Genomic DNA, 20,304 nt, shown 5'->3' on the forward strand with positions numbered 1-20,304 from the left:
CTTCATACCAAGTGCTTTGCGGGGAATTGGACAAATATTTTATGGCGATTTCTACTTCTATATAGAATTTTGTCAGTGTTTAAACCACCATGCGAACCGTTAATTGTATATTTACAAATAATAATCAGTTCAAGTGTAGAAGATCAGATCTGAAAATGCAACATGTGAGGTTTATTAAAATTTTGAACTTATTTATTATCTCAAACATGCGTATAACACACGTTCTGCGCATAATGGAGTTATACTTTATAATAATGAAAAACTAACATACCAACAATCTTTAAGTATTTTAGTGGTCTACATTATATTTATTGTGTAATCTTTTCCTTATCTGGGCCAGCATCTGTTTATTTTATTTACCGCTACACCGATTTACTGAAATGAATGTATCTGAAAACTTGAGACATACTGCGTTCTCATTGGACAAAATATAATGTTGACCACTAAACCTGCTTAAAAACAACTTTCTCAAAAGTTTCACATAAAAGTTTGCACATAACAGAATTTCACCTGCAAATGTTTCTTAAGACCCTTCACAGAACCCAGTTTTTTTGCTTATGGTCATACAAATCTGCACAGACTGAAATAATGCATACATCACCATATATGTTGTATCGCAGCGCCCATAAATGTTATTACGATGCCACCTGACTTTAACGAAGAACAACAGTTCTCCATTAGATGGGAAGGATAATTGTAACATTGCCGTTTTCACATGAAAGAGTGTCATTTACAGGCATTTTCTTGTCGTAATTAGCCGTAAAAATCGCCATTTTACTGCTACCGCCAGACAATAGTACCAATATTGCATGTATGCCTGGCTGGCCTGTCGTATTTCAAGCCTAATATGGCGCGATTAAAAATGTTGGCATGACCTGGAAGTATGTATCGGTCCCGGGCTGGATTATGCTTCGTTGGTGTTTTATCTTGTTTAACAATACATTAAACATGCACTGGGACGAACTGTGTTAAAGTTCACAACGTTGTTAACGTCACCGCTGTTCACTTTTAAATCCGTACACCTCCGTAAATTCTGTTGTTGTTGAGTTTATAAAGGTCTGCCCGCGCCCTATAGTGGCTGCAATATGGCTTGACCCCGTTACATCCCCAAGATTGACTGAAACATATTTTTGAGGCCAAAGGGGGAGTTTTATTCCGACCGTTTTGTGGGATATTCGCCAAACAAGTAATTTTGAACCCAAAGTGCCCCCACGGGCCCTCCGTAAGTTTCATTGACACACTTTTAATATGTAGTATTTTCAACAATTTGTTAAGTACACTTTCGTTATTTTAAAAAAAATCGCAAATCACAAAAAAATCCCCCCCCCCACAAAATTAACAATGATGTCGTTAATCAGGTTGTTAACTTTAACAACGTTCTGAACATAAGGCCCATTGTGTATTAAGAAAGTACACTAATTCCACTGTTTTTTTTTCTAAAATTGCATTTTCAAAACGTCTGTTCACAGACGCCATTATGCAGACAATTTCAATTTAAAACAATTTACATTATCTAAGTAAATGATTAAAAAGAAATAACACATCACTTATATGAAACTATTTCAGTTTTAGCTCCCTCTGATTACATTCGAATGCTTCGTAGTTGTAAACAAGTATGCATGGTATTTGAAACTTGATTACATTAAAGAAATATCTCACCGAAATTTATGGCAGACGCAATCCGTATTGAATATAAAGCATGTGGTGAAAATTTGAAAATCAGTTCTATGATAAATGGGACGGAAGCCTTTTTAACTTAACTGAAATGAGTTGAGTTGAATGAGTATATTAAATGACACACAATATAGGCTGATACAAAAAAACGTTATACATTATCATGTTTAATTCATCTGACTTTAATAATAAAATTTAAAAAAAAAACATATGATTTGTGGATACCTTTAAACAATTTGCAATATTTTGGTGTGTGTTTTGTAATTGTGGTCACGTAACTCTTGATTAAAAATTTCATTTATAAAGGTTATTTTTTGCATTTGATCTGAACACAAAGCAGTTAAAGTCATATGAATTAAAAATGATAATGCATTAAACTTTAAATAAAAAAGCATTTACCTATATTTTGCGCCTTTAAATAAACGTATATTATTCGGATTACTAGATTAAGTTTAAATTACATGTATTGCACAAGCATAAATGTAACTTTAAACGACAACAAAACGGATACTTTGAAAATTTTAAACCTAACATCCAAATATTTAATTTAGAATGAAGGCGAATCAAAATATTTTAATTGATTAAAGAAATGACATTTTAATCTGCGGGTCATTTCATGTTTAACTTAGTATCCTGAACTAAAAGAACGCTTTTACAATGCCTAAATTTTTATCTTTATAAACAATATTTTGATTTGACACCGTCATCGACTTTCTATGATTTGGTAGTTCATATACTCGCTCAATAAATGATAAACTTAACAAAAGAAGTCGTGAATAGGGTATACAGCAATTGAATAATCTAAATTTTCCATTTAAACACCTAAATACTTGAACTGTGAATAGAGTAGAGCAGTCTATGAATTTTGAATAAAGAATAGGTATAATTATCGTGATCGAAAATGACGTATAATACATATTGAGTTGTCGTGATTTTGCAATGAAAACAAATGTGAACATAATGAAATGTCGGACTTAATAAATAGAGATTGTATTTTGTTTTTGGATATTGTTAACCTGATATAAATGATGGATTTTCCGTTTTACTCGAAGTCAAGATGAAATCAATAAGTTGTGATGTTGACACAGATGTTACAGAAGATACTCACGGCAATGAATGGTTCCTATGACGGAGTATGGACCACTGTATTAAGCGCAGGCTCAATTACCATTAATGACCGGAAGTTAAACGGAGAGAAACGCCATGTTTTCTGACTCGATTAGCTATATCTCTTCCGTTTTTCGCGGTCTCTTGGGAAACGGGAGCAATACTGAACCAGAGCAAGAGCTGCAAAGCCAAGCTGTTGACATCAGTATACAGTCACGTGACTCAGTGCACGTGACGTCATCAGACATTAAAAGTCGATTAACTAGCTCTAATTTATCAACACGTCAAAGACTAAACGAAAGTGAAGCGGAAATAGAAACGACATTTACCGAAATTGATAATGATCATTATAAAGATTGTACAGTAAAAGAACAAGATGATATTAAAGACATGCTTGCAGAGATTGCAAGCAGAGAAACCGGATACTACTCTTCGGACACCGATAATGACAGCTTTGAACATATATCGTTATCAAATCCTGCTGAGATCCAATCAGATAACGAAATTGATCCTGCATGTCTTACACCGTCAAATACACGTGTTCTAACTGCAGACGAGTTTCAAATAGAGCATACCATAATCAGGGATAAACCTGGTCATGATCTAGGGACAAAAGAAAAAAATGTTCATTTTCAAAATGATGAAAACATCTTTAGTGAGTCCCAAAGTAGTCCAAATACCAGTGATCAACCAATTTCCATAATATCACGACTCCGATACAACATCAACGCCGGTGCTACAAACAATGCCTTTGTAAAAGACGAAGACATACATCCGGAAGTTCCTATTGAAGCTAGTTCAGGCATTGCAAAGAGCAGATGGAAGCAAATAGCGGACAGAAAAACTGCAATTGCATCCAGTGACAATAAGAACACTTCGAAACTTTTATTCACAAACGCAAATGTTGCCAATGCACTTTTAGGTTCATATGCACGTGCAAAGCAGCGACAGGCAAAAGAACCCGGGAAATTTGAACTGTTCCGTAAAGTTCATCTAAGACGAATATCACATGCGTTCAAAGAATTTAAAAGTGGCAATATGTATAAGAAAGAAAATGACGAATTCCGGAAAAAGAAGTACTATGATATGGATAGCGACGATGAAGAAATTATTGAAAAGGGGCTTGGCCCCTATTCGACCCTTCGACGTAAAATGCCCTGGTGGGAAAAGAGGGCTAGAACTGGTTCCGAACGAATGAGGAAGTACAAGTTTTACGGTAAGACAGCAATAAAAGTTAAATGGGGAGACAATAGTAATTCAATAGCCACAGTTTTATTGATATTAGAGTATATTTCCATGGTGATAAAACGGAAATTAGAATTGTGGTTTACATCGCTCTACGAAGACACTCGTATTTTAAATTCATTTAGTTGTTATCGATTAATTCAGTTGAAGTCGAAATAGACGTTGACTTATAATAAAATCAGTTTCGTTTAAGGTAATCCATCTATCCTTAGTACAAACAATTGCTTCTGGTAAAGTTTTATTTTAAAGTTACAAATATTGCCAACTATGGAGCTTATCATCCTAACGGCGATCTTTATCGATTTCTCCTCTCAGTGCTATAGTAGCGTTAACATAGGTTAGTTTAGCAATTATTAATCGATTGGACGCATGGCTAGATTAAAGGGACTGTGTCACGTGTTGGCACCAAAAAATGTTTATTTTCTGTAACGAATCTCAGTACAATTATCTAATAGAATGTGTTACGCTTTGATATCATAATTGTAAAAAAGTACCAAAGTGTAAAAAAAAAATGTGTCGGAGACCGGGTTCGAACTCGCGTCGCCAAAATTGAAGTCCAGCGTCTTACTAACTGAGCTACAAAGGCTTATTCTAATCGGGTGACATAATTAAGCTATACAGCTACCTCGGTAATTTCACGTGATAACACCGACTAGCAAATCACGCATAATGAATGAATTCTACTGGTAGACATACCCAGTAATCTTTTTTAATGGAAAAATACGAAATAACTGCTAAACTTAAATAAATTGTAAACTATGTGGTACTTCAGTTAGTAAGTTTCAATGCATTGTACACATCGATGCCAAGTTTAAGTCAGTTTTCGACAATTTTCTCTTGTTTTTTTTTGCTATTTTATCATACGTGAGACAGCCCCTTTAAGGCAGACAAAAATACAGAATTTATGAGGGTCATGAAGTTGACCCGTCTTTAAATTATACGTTTGGAAAATTTAGCTGTAGACGATTTAAGTTTTCTGTTCTGCAGAGGAAACGTTGGTTGACATGACTTGATAAAGTACTTCAATCTCAAATTATCTCTGATTAACTTACTAGTTCTACATCTTATAATCCGTGTCTCTTTGAAGTCTTTAATTGGTCGTTTACAAAGACATTTAATTAAAGCCATTTTTTCACACCTAACGGTTTGATTTTTTTCTCATAGCATTATGTGATTTTTTTGAGAAACAAATGAATAAAATTGATATTAAATGATTGTGACATTTTGTAATATTACCTGTATTTTATATACATGTATTGTATCATACTAAAAGTGTCATTGTGGTGTTATACAAACAGGTTGTCCATGCAAAACTGACATAATGGTTAATCAATATAAATTTTACATAGAAATAATAGCGATCTCTAAAATTCACTAACTCATCTTTGCATCCTAAATATGGATGGCTTACCTTAAGTAACCGATACTTTCGGCTTCATTGACTCTGTATATCATTTCAACTTATGGTAAAACTTCGTACGTCTTATATCTGAAAAAACATAAAGATGTTTTTAATATCTCATTTTTTGACACAAGATATTCACTGGACTAAAATACTTAAAAAATGAAGACATAGTTTAAAACGGCAAATCAATTTGAATTCATGGCTATATAATAATAGTGGTTAGATTATAAACTCAAAATTATACTATCGATATAAAATGACGTGTTTTAGAAGCAGTTGATCGGTATGAGTGTCAATAATGGAATCATGGACAGTTTTTTTTGCACTTTTTTGGTGTTTGAATCAGTATAGAATATAAACTTTGTGAGCTTGTATTCCTACGCGAAAATGGTGGCCTGTCAGTAAAGTGTGTAGGTTGAAGTCTACAGCAATGTATGGAAACAAGGGTCAATCATCGCTCTTTGAAATTTGAGACCAAACATTGGTATAATTTTATTTGTAAAGAGTTAAGAAGGAATGTATTATGCCAATTGTATGTCTATACCCTTTAATGATTAAGGTTCAAAAACATCTTCAGAGTTAAATAATATACATGTTGGTCTGCTCTTTCATTGGTTGAAAATCTCGGACAAACACTTAAAATTGATGAAGCGGCGGGGCGTTTTAACTCCACCATTCATCGTAAAAAAGCCCTGATTTGAGTGGACAACGTTTCAGCTATGGGACCTCTCTATATATTAAATGCAGGTCTCGCGGCATTTGGGGTACAAAACAACTCTTTTGCTGAAGATCTCATCAACTTGTGGCTGTAAAATTCCTCCTTTGGTTTCAAATTTAGTTTAAGTCATACTGGGCTGTGTGATGAGGTCAAGCCATAATACAGCCACTATTGGCCACGGGCAGACCTCTATAAACTCAACAAAAACATCTAGAAACCATCCAGAAACTGCCATTGGAAATATGTCCTAGGTAACAGACCGCTCCTTGGTTTCTTAAATAGCCCTGATGTCATCTTAACTAACATGGAAGTACAAATTCTATAATAAGCCAGTAATGGAAAGTGAAATGGAAAGACATTTATAATTACATTTTTTTGGAGGAAAGATAATTATACAAAAAGATAATGGAATCTTCAAGATTTACGTTTTAGAATCCATTAGAGGTTTCTACGTTTCTATTGCGCAGTGCACACGTTTCCATGGCTATAAACTGGCAATAAACATGTTTCTCTTTATTCTTCTATCATATCATATTACTGCAGTTCCTGATTGAATAATTAAATTAAGAAGAACACATTTAATTTTCCCATGATAAAGTAACATATTCCACTGAACATCTTGGTTAGATATCATATTTATACGATAATAGATCAAGATGGTTGAGTAATGAAATTCTGTGAATGGCAATTTGCGTCATAATAAATTACGCTTTGAAACCTGCAAACCAAAACTGGAAAAGTAGTGAAAACAGTTTGTAAAGTTCAGAGTGAGCTATTAATTATTTTTATTCTATGCTTTCCGGTTGTTTATAGAGAGATAAATTGGTGAAGTAAAAAATATATTTCACTCTTTCAGACAGTGAAAATATCATTTTGATAATGAACTGTTTTGAATTAAAGCACATTCTGCTATCCAAAACAAACATCAGCGCACACAGGGCTGTGACACAATATCGACGACGTAATTTCTGAAATGACGTTTCCGGCACATACAGTTTGGCGCATTTCCTCTAATAAAATGCACTAAAATGTCTTTTAATACCAATTTTAGGCATAAAAGAAAAATTGTTTGATTCAGTGTAAGATCTCAAAATATTTTACCTCGTGAACACCAAAAGTGAATATAATTTTTAGTGCTCACTCGGTGAAATATATTACGATCTTACACTGAAACAATCAATTATCATCTATGAGATTAATCGTTAATTATGTATGCACCAACATAGTTATACATTAGTAATAGTACATTCAGCTAATCTAAATATCCTATATGTACGTGCCCAAAGTACCAATATCCTCATATCATGCTGTGTATATCTGTCCTTAAGCACACTAACAAAACATGGCAATATCATTAAAAAGTATGCTATTACTTCCGTGCTATGTGATATGAGTGTAGGGCTTTATTCCATTGTTTTAATGGAGATGTGTTGTAGGTGGACACGCCTTCTGCTTCTACAGCGGACCTCGTGGAATAAGCCTTGTTCATTGTGCTGTTTTAAACATGATAACAGTATGGTGAAGCTTACTTATAATGTTGGAAATGAACTTGTAATATTGACGGACAAAAGTAACAATTAAAAATGGTATTTATGAACGTTATGGTAGATGGAAATGCCTGTCAACATTGCTTAAATTAATAGATGCAGTTGATTTGATTTACATGCATCCAAAGTGGGTAAGTATTGACAATAAGTATATCTGTGATTTACTGAATTTCAGTTGTTTCTATTAGCAGATCTACATATTATGACTTCTGCAAGTAAACCAGTAGTAGACGTTGGTTAAATGAGTTCGGTTCTTGTGTGAACAAATGCGCTTGTTTTCAGTTTAATCAAATGATGCATCTTTTTAGAAACACAATAATAACTTAGTTATGAACTGTAACGAATGGTAGCTAGATGTTTGGATTGAACTCAAAATGTGGTGGTTGATATATGCCAAATTAGTGTTGGTGTTTCTTTTATGAAGTCTGTTTTCTGTTCCAAACGTTTTCTGTCTTATAAATTTATTCAAATGCGACTGTGCAGGCATGTCATCGCTTAGCTGTAACATTTTATGTACAAAGAGAGTGTTTAACGGCATTTTTATAATCCATCTGCAGACAACCTTAACAGTCCGCTATACACAAAAAAGCTATGTGATTAATTTGCTTTAGAAAGCATATAGATATTGTCTGGAATTTGATATCGCCGATGTCCCCAAATACTGATATCCGAACAAAAGGCAGATCTAATAAACAAAAAGGATTACGTCTAAAAGCCGTACGTTTATCATCAAATTCGGCTTAGGAACTGTTTCATACGGTCCATACGCCTTGCCTTAAGCCGGTTGGCATTATACAAAAGAGGAAAGTTTAGTGGAAATGGATAAGCTTGTTACAGCCCACATATTAGGTGAGTCATGTGATATCAATCATACAATAAAACTTAAACAGACACGCACGTCTAAACGTCTCATATGTGTATGTATATCAATATAGCCTTTAAACAAAATGAACAAGTTCGAATAGAAATCAAATTAAAATGTTACAACCATTTACTAAATGAAATTGAAACATTATGCAAAAAAGGCACAATTTGTTTGATCTTTCCATTTGTTAAGAACAGTTAAGAAGAAACCTTAATGCTTTCGACGTCTCTCTTTCTTTGGGTTATGCAGCAAATCTGGTATAAGCACGATGGCTTTGCTTTATCATTTAGTAATTAAATGTCCAAGGCTTTGTTCAGTCAAATATTCCAAATAAATCTTCCGGTTGACGGTATTTCTATACAGCGCAGCATAATTAACAATTTTAAATTTAAATTGAATGGTATGATGCATGTAATTTACATTCTTATAAATCCTACACGTCAAAACATAACAAAAAAAATAACTCAAATCAACCCTGATACAAACAAAACATTTTTTTTCGTGATTTTCTTATTGTTTGGAAAGTCGCAAATCTTCTTGAAAGGAGAAAATAACAGAATTTATATCAAAGTCAAACTATTGTGCTGAGCTTGATCGTGTTAAGAGGCATTGCTCGAGAAGATTTGGCTGAGCTTGATCGTGTTAAGAGGCATTGCTCGAGAAGATTTGGCTGAGCTTGATCGTGTTAAGAGGCAGTGCTCGAGAAGATTTGGCTGAGCTTGATCGTGTTGAGAGGCAGTGCTCGAGAAGATTTGGCTGAGCTTGATCGTGTTAAGAGGCATTGCTCGAGAAGATTTGGCTGAGCTTGATCGTGTTGAGAGGCATTGCTCGAGAAGATTTGGCTGAGCTTGATCGTGTTAAGAGGCAGTGCTCGAGAAGATTTGGCTGAGCTTGATCGTGTTAAGAGGCATTGCTCGAGAAGATTTGGCTGAGCTTGATCGTGTTAAGAGGCAGTGCTCGAGAAGATTTGGCTGAGCTTGATCGTGTTGAGAGGCATTGCTCGAGAAGATTTGGCTGAGCTTGATCGTGTTAAGAGGCAGTGCTCGAGAAGATTTGGCTGAGCTTGATCGTGTTGAGAGGCATTGCTCGAGAAGATTTGGCTGAGCTTGATCGTGTTAAGAGGCATTGCTCGAGAAGATTTGGCTGAGCTTGATCGTGTTAAGAGGCATTGCTCGAGAAGATTTGGCTGAGCTTGATCGTGTTGAGAGGCATTGCTCGAGAAGATTTGGCTGAGCTTGATCGTGTTAAGAGGCATGGCTCGAGAAGATTTGGCTGAGCTTGATCGTGTTAAGAGGCATTGCTCGAGAAGATTTGGTCTGGGACTCGGTTTCTCTCTGTTGCACTATTCCCGTGTAGAGTGTTAATGGAATGTGTACCAATGAGTACCATATTGATATATGTCACACTGTATTGTCTTACATTACATTCACAATCAAGGAAGCAACACAATTCAAGTGTTATTTAGGCCAAAATAAAGATCTTTGCTTCCGTTAGCATCTGCAAATGAAATAGGGTTGGCATAACTTTTTCATTCAAAATACGCACATATTTTTTTAGGAATTGCAAAAAAAAATCCACACTAGGGCAAAAACATAATTAGGGTCTTGAGGAAAAAATATGGTCGGTCGGTTTAATGGAACACAAAAACATAATTTTTACCCCTCATCAAGAATACTTTGAGCCATTTTGTGTCTAAAAGGATTTAAAACAGTGCTGTACTACTTTTGAAATATCTCTCAGAACAGAACTGCTCCTAGACATCTTGATAAAATGGCTCGGAGAAGCATAGACGAATATCAATGCAAGTTTGGAGTTCATTCTCATATTGCAGGCAAAGGAATGGTCTTTAAAAACGATATAAAACCCGATTGTTTCTGAAAGCTTCTCCAATATTTGAAAATAAATCCTTTGGTAGTTTATTCTTAATAACTACAAACGCAATCTTGAGAGAGGGATATGAATTGATTCATTCATTTAATCAAATGACAACTTCTATAATTTTAAAGTGAATTTCAAAAGCAAAAACGTACTTTTATGGCTTTTAAGATAGCATGAAGGAAAGAGTAAATAGTTTTAGGAATGGTTTTCCAATACGTAATTGTGTGAGGTTTGCAGAAAATAGATAATTGTATTTGATTACTCTTGTTTTATTGGCTTTTAAAGAAAATCAACTATCAAGTATGTGAGATTAACTTAAAATAGTTGCCTTTGTCATGGTTATTGTTCTTAAGGTATGGTGACTAAAAAAGTTCCTTCCAAATATATATCACTATGGAAACTACAGGGACAGGGCCAGTAGCCAAACATCTCCCGATGACCCTGTTTAGAATCACAACGTAAAATGTTTGACAGACATCTAACAATAGACACACAACACCATATGCACTTATATAAACTGTATTGTATAGTTAATGTTAGCCTTAGAATGCAATGGAGACAACATAGAAAAACCAACAAGTCAAATTTCTACCTTCGAGTGGTGGTGCAAGCTTTAATATTTTTTTGATAAAATGAAATTGGACATAATGCCAGAAAATACTTCGGTGAATACCTATAGTTTTACCTCGAATTAATTGATATTGGTGAACTATAACTTGATCACATCACTATGGATGGAGTGGAATATTGTCATGGCTTCAGTTGCATTGCATACTGCCATAGCTTCAATTGGATTACGTACTGTTTGCGCTTCAGTTACTTTACATACGATATGCGCTACGGGGCCCGTTTCAATTCAGATGGTAACTAAAGCTAATGATCGTTAATTTCTAGGCGTAAACTGCGATTCAATACAAAAATATTGTCAGGCCATTTATCGCACAGATTCTACGCCTTTCTACATAGGTATACCCGAGCAGTTTAAGCAGTGTAAGGTTGACGACTTAGATATGTTATTGAAATGAGATCCTACATACTGTAATTGCTTTAGTTGCATAACATACTGTTTGCGATACAGTTGCATACCATACTTTCATTGCTTCAGTTACATTATATACGGTCATTGCTTGAGTTGCATACCATACTGTTTGCGCTTCAGTTGCTTACCATACTGTTTGCGCTTCAGTTGCAAAACATACTTTCATTGCTTCAGTTACATTATATACGGTCATTGCTTGAGTTGCATACCATACTTCCATTGCTTGAGTTACATTATATTCGGTCATTGCTTGAGTTACATACCATACTGTTTGCGCTTTAGTTGCATACCATACTGTTTGCGCTTCAGTTGCATAACCTACTTTCATTGCTTCAGTTACATTATATACGGTCATTGCTTGAGTTGCATAACATACTTTCATTGCTTCAGTTACATTATATACGGTCATCGCTTGAGTTACATAACATACTTTCATTGCTTCAGTTACATTATATACGGTCATCGCTTGAGTTGCATAACATACTTTCATTGCTTCAGTTACATTATATACGGTCATCGCTTGAGTTGCATACCAAACTTTCATTGCTTCAGTTACATTATATACGGTCATTGCTTGAGTTGCATAACATACTTTCATTGCTTCAGTTACATTATATACGGTCATCGCTTGAGTTGCATAACATACTTTCATTGCTTCAGTTACATTATATACGGTCATTGCTTGAGTTGCATAACTTACTGTTTGCGCTTCAGTTGCATAACATACTGTTTGCGATACAGTTGCATAACATACTGTTTGCGATATAGTTGCATAACATATTTCCATTGCCACAGTTACATTATATACGGTCATTGCTTGAGTTGCATAACATACTTTTATTGCTTCAGTTACATTATATACGGTCATCGCTTGAGTTGCATACCATACTTTCATTGCTTCAGTTACATTATATACGGTCATCGCTTGAGTTGCATACCAAACTTTCATTGCTTCAGTTACATTATATACGGTCATTGCTTGAGTTGCATAACATACTTTCATTGCTTCAGTTACATTATATACGGTCATTGCTTGAGTTGCATAACATACTTTCATTGCTTCAGTTACATTATATACGGTCATCGCTTTAGTTGCATAACCTACTTTCATTGCTTCAGTTACATTATATACGGTCATCGCTTGAGTTGCATAACATACTTTCATTGCTTCAGTTACATTATATACGGTCATCGCTTGAGTTGCATACCAAACTTTCATTGCTTCAGTTACATTATATACGGTCATTGCTTGAGTTGCATAACATACTTTCATTGCTTCAGTTACATTATATACGTTCATTGCTTGAGTTGCATAACATACTTTCATTGCTTCACATAACATACTTTCATTGCTTCAGTTACATTATATACGGTCATCGCTTGAGTTGCATAACATACTTTCATTGCTTCAGTTACATTATATACGGTCATCGCTTGAGTTGCATACCAAACTTTCATTGCTTCAGTTACATTATATACGGTCATTGCTTGAGTTGCATAACATACTTTCATTGCTTCAGTTACATTATATACGGTCATCGCTTGAGTTGCATAACATACTTTCATTGCTTCAGTTACATTATATACGGTCATTGCTTGAGTTGCATAACATACTGTTTGCGCTTCAGTTGCATAACATACTGTTTGCGATACAGTTGCATAACATACTGTTTGCGATATAGTTGCATAACATACTTCCATTGCCACAGTTACATTATATACGGTCATTGCTTGAGTTGCATAACATACTTTCATTGCTTCAGTTACATTATATACGGTCATTGCTTGAGTTGCATAACATACTTTCATTGCTTCAGTTACATTATATACGGTCATCGCTTGAGTTGCATACCATACTTTCATTGCTTCAGTTACATTATATACGGTCATCGCTTGAGTTGCATACCAAACTTTCATTGCTTCAGTTACATTATATACGGTCATTGCTTGAGTTGCATAACATACTTTTATTGCTTCAGTTACATTATATACGGTCATCGCTTGAGCTGCATAACATACTTTCATTGCTTCAGTTACATTATATACGGTCATTGCTTGAGTTGCATAACATACTGTTTGCGCTTGAGTTGCATATCATACTGTTTGCGCTTCAGTTGCATAACATACTGTTTGCGATACAGTTGCATAACATACTGTTTGCGATATAGTTGCATAACATACTTCCATTGCTTCAGTTACATTATATACGGTCATTTCTTGAGTTGCATACCATACTGTTTGCGCTTTAGTTGCGTACCATACTGTTTGCGCTTTAGTTGCATAACATACTTTCATTGCTTAAGTTACATTATATACGGTCATTGCTTGAGTTGCATACCATACTGTTTGCGCTTTAGTTGCGTACCATACTGTTTGCGCTTCAGTTGCATAACATACTTTCATTGCTTCAGTAACATTATATACGTTCATTGCTTGAATTGCATACTATACTGTTTGCGCTTCAGTTGCATACCAAACTGTTTGCGCTTTAGTTGCATACCATACTGTTTGCGCTTTAGTTGCGTACCATACTGTTTGCGCTTTAGTTGCATAACCTACTTTCATTGCTTCAGTTACATTATATTCGGTCATTGCTTGAGTTGCATACCATACTGTTTGCGCTTTAGTTGCATAACCTACTTTCATTGCTTCATTTACATTATATACGGTCATTGCTTGAGTTGCGTACCATACTGTTTGCGCTTTAGTTGCATAACCTACTTTCATTGCTTCATTTACATTATATACGGTCATTGCTTGAGTTGCATACCATACTGTTTGCGCTTTAGTTGCATATCATGCTGTTTGCGCTTTAGTTGCATATCATACTGTTTGCGCTTTAGTTGCATACCATACTGTTTGCGCTTTAGTTGCATACCATACTGTTTGCGCTTTAGTTGCGTACCATACTGTTTGCGCTTCAGTTGCATAACCTACTTTCATTGCTTCAGTTACATTATATTCGGTCATTGCTTGAGTTGCATACCATACTGTTTGCGCTTTAGTTGCATACCATACTGTTTGCGCTTTAGTTGCATAACCTACTTTCATTGCTTCATTTACATTATATACGGTCATTGCTTGAGTTGCATACCATACTGTTTGCGCTTTAGTTGCATATCATACTGTTTGCGCTTTAGTTGCATATCATACTGTTTGCGCTTTAGTTGCATACCATACTGTTTGCGCTTTAGTTGCATACCATACTGTTTGCGCTTTAGTTGCGTACCATACTGTTTGCGCTTCAGTTGCATAACCTACTTTCATTGCTTCAGTTACATTATATACGGTCATTGCTTGAGTTGCATACCATACTGTTTGCGCTTTAGTTGCATAACATACTTTCATTGCTTCATTTACATTATATACGGTCATTGCTTGAGTTGCATACCACACCGTTTGCGCTTTAGTTGCATATCATACTGTTTGCGCTTTAATTGCGTACCATACTGTTTGCGCTTCAGTTGCATAACATACTTTCATTGCTTCAGTTACATTATATACGGTCATCGCTTGAGTTGCATACCATACTTTCATTGCTTCAGTTACATTATGTACGGTCATCGCTTGAGTTGCATACCATACTTTCATTGCTTCAGTTATATTATATACGGTCATTGCTTGAGTTGCATAACATACTGTTTGCGCTTCAGTTGCAAAACATACTTTCATTGCTTCAGTTACATTATATACGGTCATTGCTTGAGTTGCATACCAAACTGTTTGCGCTTTAGTTGCATACCATACTGTTTGCGCTTCATTTGCATAACATACTTTCATATGTTCATTTACATTATATACGGTCATTGCTTGAGTTGCATACCAAACTGTTTGCGCTGTAGTTGCATACCATACTGTTTGCGCTTCAGTTGCGTACCATACTGTTTGCGCTTCAGTTGAATAACAAACTGCTGGCCACTCATACAATTATTCTACAAAGCAAAAAAACGTGCAACAAATTAAATGTCAATGATTTTTTGGGGTTAACTCCGTATAAATTCCTTTTTTAAAAAAGTAAAACAAACACTACATGGTTATTACGGGACTACCAGGCACCCCACGTTTACATTATGACCAAACTCCAGCTTCTTGGTGGAATACACTACAAAGTGATACTTTCAATGGCCTAGCAAAATCGGATTCACAGACATATTCTTGGTCGGGGTAATCCCTTCTTACAAACAGATATTTCACCACAGCTTATCATTAGACAGTTTGGAAAATCCGGTAAGTACATTTAAGTTGGACAGCAGCGACAGAATAAATCTACTGTCAATTTCCTTTCCTGTCAATTCCACGCAGTCATTGCATATTCAGCTTTGGTCCCGGTGTGCTTGTATCGCTGTTTTCGCTCATAAAGATGATATCTGACCACTATAATCTCATTTGGGACTAATTGCACGCGTTAGATAACGTCACTTAATGTTGTTGTCTGACAATGCGATCATTACTGGCGTGTTGTTGTTTTTGACGCTGAGAGCACTGTTCGAAACCAAGTTGATTTTGATAAAAGCTTTTAACATTTAGTCCTCATTTGAAGAATGTATTGCTGTCCGTTTGATGGCTACTGATATGCATTTCGTTATGGACGAATATGGATGAATTTGTATGGCATTTTAGAGCAAAGTCGTAAAACATACAGTATAGTTGTTGACTCGTATGGAAGTATTGCATGGCATTTCAGAGCAAGTGTTTATTTGTGGACGCATATTAAAGTATTTGTTTGGCATTTCAGATCAAGGTCGTAACCATAAGGTGTATTTGTGCAAGTGTTTGGAAGTATTTATATGGAATTTTAGATCAAGGTTGTAAAACATAAAGTGTACTTGTGGACGCGTTAGGTAATATTGTAAAGCATTCCAGATCAAGATCGTAAAATATAATGGGTACTCGTGGACGCCTATGAAAGTATTGTACATTTGTATATGATCAAGATCTCGTCTAACGTATGTCGTATCGGTGTGGACTAATTGCACTCCGTAGATCATATCGGAAATACCTCATTGATTTGTTGTTTCTGTAAAGGTTGTTCCAGGAATATGGGAACTTTTCATCAGAGGTTGTCTGTGGCAAACACAGCGACGTTTTTTTACCAGAGGCTTCCTTCTATTTTGGAATTTACTGGTGTCATCTGGTACAATATCTTATAAATTTGTACCTTACGAGTGTTTAACGCGAAAGTGACTCAATTACCACATTACATGAATAAATTAAGTCCGTCTCGCCTTCATCATCCCTTTGTGTTGTTTCGTCACTGTCTGCGCCGTTTTTGCTTTGAAGAAATTTCGTTTTAATGAAACGAAAACATAAAACATAAAACATGACTACATTTGAATATTTAAACCAGTTCCCTAGCGATTCAACTAACTCTATATTTCTTCGAACCCGATATCCGAATAAAAATTGCATGGTACAGGTCCTATTTAAAACATTCTTATATGTATAGATTTGAAATCCAATGTTTGTTTTATGTTTCAAGAAACAGCTCCTGGCGTCCGTATTACCCAAATCTGAATCAGGTCTTTTGTGAGGTTGTAAAATCCAATTATGTAACATGACAAAAATGGTATTCTTAATCAAAACTATGCTACTCCGTAAAGTAGCATTGTTTTCCCTCCAGCCAACTGATGGTCCAAGAGCATGTTGGCGATATTTTGTGTAATAAAGCAATCTGGGGATGCTAGCAGAGATGTAATTTCGCTCTTGATAGAAGTGCTACACTAGTCCTCCCATTAAAGGTGGTTAGCTTAATCCAATTTTCGGAAACAATCATGTTTCTGCCGGCAGCTGCTCCTTGACCTTATTTAGTGGATACATGTATGTTGTTTATGTCGTAGGGACAATAGAAGTTGGTTTATTTACCATTCATTTCAATAATGCGTTAAGGTAATTCCATACATATAGCATATACAAACAATGATCAAAAACATTTTTATCAAAGCAATAAATTAAAATGTGAAAATTTAAATCAACAGATACAGAAGTTAATCAATGTAACATTTTACTATTCGAGTAAAAAACATAACACTCATGAACTATTTTTATAAGGGAATGTATCTGAAATATTCTGAAATTTAATTGAGTAACACCTTTGAAAGGTAAGATTTGGATAAAAACACATACTACTCAATTATAATGTACGACTTTTGCCTCCTCTTGAGGGACAGTCATGCTATTTTTGGCACACATACAGTCAGACATTCACATCTAGTTCAAACTTGTAAATTTGAATCTTTCTTCTTATTAATGAAGTATTTATTTTATTTTAGAGTGATAACGTAATGTTTCAGCAAGTGTGTTCCTGTGTTCGTGTTCTTAGTGTTCTGTTTAATACATCAAGGGTCTTGGTACAGAATAGTTAGACTTTTATGTGAGGCAGACCGGATCGCGCATCTTTCCTATTTTCTAACGTGATAGTTCATCAATTATCGCTTAGTAATAGAATAATCTACATGTATAACAATATTGACATGATTTGTTTAAACTGTTTTCGACCTAAGTGTTCTAACATGGCATTCTCTATTGTACGCATTGATCATAAATGATATTATTAGGTAATTGCAAACACAGAGTCACGATTTCTTTCAATATATCAACAAAGGCGTATATTATGACCGATATTTCTTCAATAAATAGGTAGTGGATTCGCTTTAAGCTTACAGTCCATGCGTAATACATGTTCAAGCAATAAAACAGAAAATAATACTTCTCCGGGATGCAAAGAACTTATCTTACACATTTTTCATTTATCAGACATTTAGAAATTTTCAAACAATAAACATTTAAATCAGAGAAGCTGCAATACAATATAATTATGAACGGACTATAATATTTTCAACAATAAAATGACAAGTGGATAGGTTTATGACTATAAAAGGTGTGTCGGACTTTCCGGCTTTATTGTTTCCAACTTAATTTAAGGCCCATGATTGTTTTTTTTGCGGTGCCCTTTAGTTATCGCCAAAATCGTCCGTCCGTCCGTTCGTCTGTCAACATGTTTTATGTTTTTTGTTAATCTCTTTTAAACCATTAAAGGGACTGTACTCCGTATGATGAAATAGCGAAAAAATAAATTGTCGAAAACTGACATAAACTTGACATCGATGTGTACAATGCATTGAAACTTACGCACTTAAGTACCACATAGTTTACAATTAATTTTCGCAGTTTTTTTCGTATTTTTCCAATAAAAAAGATTACTAGGTATGTCTACCTAGTAGAATTCATTCCTTATGCGTGATTGGCTAGTCGATGTTATCACGTGATAGTACCAAGTTAGGTATATAGCTTAAATATTCCAACCATTTAGAGTAAGCCTTCGTAGCACAGTGGATACGACACAGGATTTGCAATTTTGGCGACACCGGTTCGAACCCGGTCCCCGACTCGATTTTTTTTTTACATTTTGGGTATTTTTTTTTACAATTATGCTATCAAAGAGTAAAACATTTTATTAAACAATTGTCCTGAGATTCTTTACAGAATTGTTTTTTTGGTGCCTTTATGGTGTACAGTCCCTTTAAAAATGTATACTTGAAACTTTAAACATGCTTTGACCATACCAAACCATTTATATGACAAGTTACATAACTCTTACGTTAATAGTATCAGATTTACAGCCCTTTCTAAACTTTACAATTCATCTCTGATCATTAGATTTACCTTTCATCACATTTACAAAATGTTTGGAAGTAATTGAAATACTAATCAACCATTGATATATCATATCGCAAACTTGTGTGTAATACAAGAACCATAACCATGTGACTAACTGTTACCTAATTGCCTCCCTTGATGGTTGTACTGATGACAATGAGAATGTGTACTCAGTACACAGATTTTAAACTTTTTGATACATTCTTTTAAACATAATGTTTGTTTAATTCACACAAGGTTGGTATATTGTACAGGGAAATGTGTATATAAATAAATACAAAACTGAGCAACTTTAACACAAGCACAGTCAGTCCTTTTTCACTTTTATTAACTGTTCCCACTGTTATCATTCATGGGCCCTTTATGGCTCTTCTTCTGCTATTTGTGCGATTTATGAAATATTTTCCATTATTATTTTTGAAACGCTTTAGCCTTTTGACCTGTATTCGCTTGTAAAACCTTAAACGGCGTTGCCGACCTTGTCTGTCCTGAGTGTTTCCAACTTAGTGTAGCACTACATATTATGTGTAATTTATCAAAACTAAAAAGCTTTCATGGTAATCTAGTGTTAGAAAATCAACTGTTGTCCTTGTCCTCAACACCTTTATTATTTGCAACGTATTCGTACCCAAAATTCTTTTTAAACGACTTAACATTCTAGTGTGATCCATTTCGAATGTCCTAATCTAAGGACAGCCCTGTCACTCATGTGGTACATACTAAAACATGGTGGTGCATCACTGTCAGACCTCGCATGAATAATGTATCAGCTTCCATTAGTCCCATTTTGTTGTGAACACTGTAACTTGTAGGAGGCATTATTGTGTAGCCATTGCATTTAGTTAATGGGTCACTGCCTTTTCTGTGGTGTTTTATGAGTTAGTGATAGTGGCGGATAGCCCGTGGGTCGTAGATTAACCTCCTAAAACATTAAGAATTGGTTGCCTGGGTCATGGATTATTGGCGTTTCTGCTTTAAGTAAAAACGGTTTATTATCAATGACGAAATTGTTTTATAATTGTCTAACTTTTGCTGTCTGGTAGCGTTTGTATTTGGTTTGTCAATGATACAAAAATAAGTATGCCTTTAAAAGTGCACTCTCACAACTTTTGAAATATGTTGCGTAAAAGTCTGAGAACTAGTGATATAAGACTGCTGAAAAAGGATCAG

The 20,304-nt window shown here is 35.0% G+C and overlaps 1 protein-coding gene across 1 annotated transcript in view; it reads left to right on the forward strand.

The window, feature by feature from the left end:
* The first annotated feature begins 2,647 nt into the window (after positions 1–2,647).
* LOC128223985 (voltage-dependent calcium channel type A subunit alpha-1-like) overlaps positions 2,648–20,304 on the forward strand; it is a 166,576-nt gene continuing 148,919 nt past the window's right edge. Inside the window, exon 1 of the mRNA XM_052933546.1 lies at positions 2,648–3,997. Coding sequence (XP_052789506.1) covers positions 2,878–3,997 — 1,120 coding nt within the window. The 5' untranslated portion in view covers positions 2,648–2,877. The remainder of the gene's footprint in view (positions 3,998–20,304) is intronic.

Source organism: Mya arenaria, chromosome 17 (assembly GCF_026914265.1).
Source record: "Mya arenaria isolate MELC-2E11 chromosome 17, ASM2691426v1".
Classification (NCBI taxonomy): domain Eukaryota; kingdom Metazoa; phylum Mollusca; class Bivalvia; order Myida; family Myidae; genus Mya; species Mya arenaria.